At 36.7% G+C, this 6,156-nt stretch overlaps 1 protein-coding gene across 1 annotated transcript; it reads right to left on the reverse strand.

Moving 5' to 3' along the window:
* Positions 1-1,879: 1,879 nt before the first annotated feature.
* Positions 1,880-5,249, reverse strand: LOC114257020 (transmembrane emp24 domain-containing protein p24delta9). Its single transcript, XM_028196732.2, has 4 exons — positions 4,783-5,249; positions 4,480-4,689; positions 2,292-2,368; positions 1,880-2,194 (listed from the first exon to the last, which is right to left on the reverse strand). The coding sequence occupies exons 1-4, from the start codon at positions 4,999-5,001 to the stop codon at positions 2,050-2,052; spliced, it is 651 nt and encodes a 216-aa protein (XP_028052533.2). The 5' UTR covers positions 5,002-5,249; the 3' UTR covers positions 1,880-2,049.
* Between the last annotated feature and the right edge of the window lie 907 nt (positions 5,250-6,156).

The raw sequence follows: 6,156 nt of genomic DNA on the forward strand, positions 1-6,156 counted from the left end.
GCTTATATGTCCAAACATGGAGCAACACAATCTGTCCCTCTTTCTCATGTGTTGAATTCAAGAACCACATGGGGTTAGAATCCGAGTTTGGATCACCTCCCAGTTTTGTGTCCCAAATTCTTGTCCCAGTATTTCACTCTGTTAGCCCTCGTTTTCGCACAGAAACCACAATAAACACTCCCTCAACTGCCAAACAACTCCTCCCAGTTTTTCCCTCCAATTCCTATCTTTCACCTCTGGCCACACAATGCCGCTGACCGCCAACTTTTGACTTCTCTGTCTCTCTTGCTTCCTCTTTTCTTCTCTTTCCTCTCCAGCTCTCCTCTGCCACAACTTCCCTGTGTGTTGGTTGGCAGACAGAGCACTCCAACACAATTTTGCAACAACCCCATTCACAATTTGAATTGCCTCTTTTGATTACGCACCATATCAAATGCCATTGAAATTTGACTCGTTTGCGTCTGCAATTACAGATTACAAGCCAAACCCATTTGCCCAGCAAACCATCAAAATGTAGTACTTTATATCATTTTTTCAACCTTTTTGATTTCTATATATATCCGTCACAAAATTTAGAACCTACGACCTGGAATTTTTCAATACACACACACATATATAGCAGTGAGTGAGAATTTTTATTGTTTACAATGTTACAGAAGGTAAGAAAGAGAGTGAGGTGGTCATGACAGAGGATGTAGAGAAGTGGGAGGAGCAGTGGAACATGACAAGGAAGCATGAGTCTTATTTGGAATGGTGGGTTCGCTTGAAGGGTGTAGTCGAAGATGAAAATGAGTTTGTTGGTGGCGATATTAGGAGTTCACGGAGGTTTGAAGGACGAGAATTGTTTCCATTTATTTTTATTTTTATTGACACATGTTCATACAAAGAAGGTGGTACAGAAAGGTGGGACACAAACTTCGAACAAATGATCTCAAACCTTAGAATTCTGTGTCTCATTTACTGTCCCAACTCCCTATCCTGTTATCTAGGAGTTGCCACGTGCCCATCACCAAAAAATTAAACCTCAATCTTGTTCTCTCTAGCTCCACCTCTGGGTCAAACTACCTTTGAACCACTCTCCATCCCCAACCCTCTCCAGCTCCAACAGCATCCCTCTTAATTGTGGCCTCGACCATCTAAATTACAAACAACAAAAGACAGTTAAACAGTGAACCCAAATGGGGTATGGGGTATGTACATAAATTGATCCAATCAACATAATTTTGAGATGCGCAAAATGTCAAGAATTAAAATATTAGGGTTTGGGTGCGAACCCAAAAGCAAAATCCTATGGAAATAAGATAAGTCAAGAGGAACCCAAAATCTCCATCTACAGATTACCCAAACTCTCTCACAAGTCATGGAATCCATGTAGGAAACTCAAAATGGAAAGAACACCCCCGATAATACAACAAATATTTTGTTGTATACATATAATATAATAGAGCGACAGAGAAAGAGAACCTGTGAGATTTTAATTTTCAGAGATAGAGCAGGAGGTGGGGGTAGAGGGTGTAGGGAGGGGAGTGTGGGGGGCTAGAGACAGAGGGCTCACAAACATAGGTGGTCACCGAAGGGGCAAAGATTGTGACACGTGTGGAGGGAGAGTTACAGATGGTTGGCAAAGTAGCGGTTAATTTTTTTAGTAATGGACACGTGGCAACTCATGAATAATAGGACAGAATTGAGACGAGTAATTGGGGACAAGGATCCCAACCTAACCACAAGCTAGTTGTAACTCCTAAGAACACAAAGGGAACGGCTATTCTTGAACCTATAACTTAAAATTCTACCATTAATCCCAAGGAAACCAAAGATCAAATGGCATTCTAGTTTGGTGTATATGTATACACAAAACAGGCGGGGGTGCACATGAGGTAAAACTAACACATGAAAATGCTCTTTGGGTATGTTTAATTGTTCATACATGTTTAGTTATTTGTAACTTAATCATCTGACATTGAAAAAGGAAATTCCGTCTCTTTAATAATACACTGATGGTGGTATATTGTACACTAAGGAAAATTATGAAAGAAGTCCGGGCCATATTTATATAAGCTTCTTCTTCTCGAAAAAGGTCTTCAAGTGCCACAGTTGCAAACCTGCTACAGATAAGCAAACAAAAAGCGAAAGAATACTCAACCAACCCATTCTGGAGTTGGTTCTTCTGTTAAGCTCCTGCATTTCTTCTTCCCTGAAACAAGCATCAAGTATATGTACAAAACTGCTCATGATAAATTAACATAGATAATATATTATAAATGGTTCAGGAAAAAATTATTTTGACTTACCTTTCACGGAGGTAAAACATCTCTTCATGAATAGATGTAACAGTTGCATATAATTTCTTCAGCTCTAACTCCATGTTCTGGTAGCCAAAAAAATGACATAGTTAAACTAACTTGGACAAGAGCAAATAGCAAAATGTTTAAAACTCGGCTATTATATCCGGAATCTAGGATAGGCCAATGTTGAAGATTTGTGTTAAGTTTGGAATACGATTAATATAAACACAAGGAAATGTATCCCAATGTAAAACATGAACATTTTTTTGTTTCACAGATTGAGCCAACACAAGTGAAACTAAATTTAAAGTCGACAGCTCTACAAAATTAGGAAATTTGGTTTACATTGTTTTACACTTCGTCAGAAAACAGAGATTTATATGTGTCTAAACTGCTTTTAAGATTTTTACAGCTTAGCCATAGCCACAATAACAGATATAGGGCAAGGATTTTTACAACCACAGGAGTCCATAGACTCCTTACCCCACGAAGATATGTTGCAGCCTAAATCAAAGGCAAGGCACTATCATGACACTACTATATATATATATATATATGGAAAATGCTTAAAAAACGGAATTTCTGTACATAAATTTCATACATAATGACATGACTTTGGGTAATTCTATTTACACAACAATGCTACCTCATTACACCAATTTTCTAATATCTTATTGAATTTCTTTACATATTTATTCCACTTATACCCTCAACTCTAACCTCCTCTATTCTCCTCACACCCAAAATCTTTAAAACCTGAACTCCTCCATCTTCAACTACTATTGCTGCCACCACCACCTCAACGCACCACTTGGCAATCCCACCGCCATGACCACCACCTCGCAACCCCGCATCGCCGCAATCATCACTTTGCGGCTTCACCCGTGACCACCACTTCCACAACTTATTTTCAACATTTGTGTTTTGTTGGGCGACCCAGAGCTGAACAAATTTTGTTTGTTCGGTGGGACACTGCCGAACAAACTTTGTTCGGTTGGAAATGGCCATGTCCTACTAAACGGGCCAAAATTAATTAACTAACCATGTTTGGTTATAGAAGTCCGAACAAACTTAAATTGTTCGGCTACCGAAGATCGAACAATCTCAGTTTGTTCGGTGAACCAAAGTCGGAAGGAGTTTCAAACCCACATTTTTTAAAAACATGAAACTACACCAAAATGATTAAAAATCATATCAAAACATTTTTTAAACACAAATATCTTGTATATTATTTATAATAATTATATATATATATATATTTTAAATACAAATTTTACTTTTTTTTGTTTGTTGTTATTTATATGCGTGTATATATATATATATATATATATATTTTAAGGTAGATGCATTTGAATTTGTAGATGGATGGAGAGAGTGAGAGATGGGAGAAAAGGTGGCGGTGCTTGGTGGAGAGAAGGGATGGTGGCTAGCTAGCGGTGATTGGTGGAGGAGAAGGGTGGTGGTAGTAGTGGGTGATGGAAAGAAAGATGAAAGGTTTAAAGAGAAATATGAAGCGAAGGTTTGAGACTTTTAGTCCTTAATAGTACTTTTACAAAGGGATAAAAATGTAGTAAAAAAATTAAATAAAATGAGGGGTGTAATGAGCTAAAAAGGTTAAGTAAAATTTCCCCATGACTTTTTATGATCCTTTTATTTCAAACCATATAATACCTATCATTGTGTCTTATAATTACAAGAATGTTACTGCTATCACATCATTCTGGATGTGTTTTATTTACAAATTTTCTATTTGTAAATCATTTTTATCTACTTTTTATGTTGCTATATTTTTTGTCACAAGGGACAATTTATGCTCTCTCACCGTTTGGATTTTTGAGTTCCACTCAAAAGGAGTAAATTGCACATAACTTTTGAATAATTGGTCCATCCTTTGCTTTTCTTTATTTTCGCAAGAAGATTTCGGAACGCAATCAAATACATCAAAACCCCACATGATAAAATCTATCAAACAAGCTAGAATCAAAACTGAACTTAAAGACCAATCAATTGGAAGATCCTCACCAACCATTCAAATGTGCAACACAAAGCTCATTGTCACCAACAAACTAAAAAATTTTCTAAATCACCACAAACCCAACATGGAACTTAGCGAATGAAAAAAAAAAAAAAAAAAACACAAACATACAGAGAAAGAAAGCAAGAGAGGCAGACACAGAGAAAGATAGATACTCACATCGATTGTGCCTTTCTTAGCAACGTTGGTCCAATCCTTAGCAGCCACACCAGTCTTCCAATCGAAATCAATGGTGATCGTAGACTGTGGCTTGTGATCTAGGGCCCAAAAGCAAGTCATGTAATCCCCAGCCTCAGCCGCCTGAAAAGAAAACTGTCCTGACTCCACAAGTTCTGCATAGTGATAGCTATGTCCATGCGCAGATGTCACCTAAGAAAAACCCAAAAAAAATCTACTGAGAAAAATTGAAAATAGGCCGTTTGGCAGGTGAGAAAATGGAAGAAAGTGAAAATGAAAAGATACCCTGACGGTGATTTTGTGAGATTCGGGGAAGGGATGGGGATCGTTGGGGTTGACTATGCTGTACTTGGCAACAGACATGGAATTGGTCTTGATGTCTTCGGCTATGCACTTGGAGTGACCCGATTGGAGATCGAATCGGAGTGATTGGGCGGTGTTGGAAATAAACCCGAAGAGGATCAGAAGAAGAAGAGAGACGACTGTGAATCCGTGAATCACCATGGCTGTGATTTGATTGATAATAGCTTAATAATAAAGTGTAGAGAGAGAGAGAGAGAGAGAGAGAGATTTTCTCTGTTCGTCGTATGACAATCAATCTGGTATACAAAGCGGGGAAAGAAAGGGTCGCAGAGCAACGGACAAACCCAGAAAAATAACCAGAGACTATAAAATTTATTCATCATTTAAAATCTATTTCTAAAATCTATTTCATGCATGGAGTGATTTTGCTCTGTTTAGAAAAGAATAATTCACCCCTTTGTCACGTGGCCGGGGTGATTAGAGGAGCAGAAAAAAAAAGAAAAATAAAAAAAAAAGAGTAACGAATGTGAGAGAGAGGGGGTTAAAGGGGTGGGGGAAAAGGGGATGAATCATTACTCTTTAAAAAATAAGAAAAAATAATAATAATAACGGAGAATTACATCTTGGGTCAGAGTTTTTCTTTTTGTTTTTTGAAATAAATATGGGGTCCTTTCACTTGCATTCTATTATGGTGCTGTTTGGTGTACTTGTTAAAACAGATTATAAATTATAATTTAACACATTATAAATTATAATTTTAATCAGAAATTATTAATTTATTTGGTATAACTGTTAGATTATAAATTTAAGTTGCTGAGTAATGTTTGTCAAATAAGCTGTGAAGTAACTTTTTCAATTAATTTTTATTTTTTATTATTCACTATTTGTTTACATTTCTCATAAAAATAATAATACTATTTTATAGTCCATTTGGGTCTTTTTCTATTTTTTAAAAAATAAAAAATAAAAAATTCTAAGAGTATAATCATAAATTAATATCTCCACAGCAGAAGCTGATAATCAGAAGTAAGGGGTGAGCAGTTTCTCAGAATCAGATTTTTTGACTTAAAATAAGCTGTTAGAATCAAAAGTTATTTGAAATAAGTTTAACCAAACAGTCTAAAATAACTTTTTAAAAACCAATAGCCATAAGTTGGCTCAAAAAAACCCCACCAAGCACCCACTATATAATGTTGCATCTCACATGTTTTTATAATTTTTTTTTCTTATTCTCATTGTGTAGAGTGTAAAATTGGCCTGGTTTAGGCCGGCCCACTGTCAGGCCACACGGGCTCTTCTATCAAATTTTGGATAAGGTCGAGCGGGCTAATTCACGAGCCAAAAAATTAGGCCCAG

This window comes from Camellia sinensis, chromosome 11, assembly GCF_055761805.1.
Source record: "Camellia sinensis isolate YWXY chromosome 11, ASM5576180v1, whole genome shotgun sequence".
Lineage (NCBI taxonomy): Eukaryota > Viridiplantae > Streptophyta > Magnoliopsida > Ericales > Theaceae > Camellia > Camellia sinensis.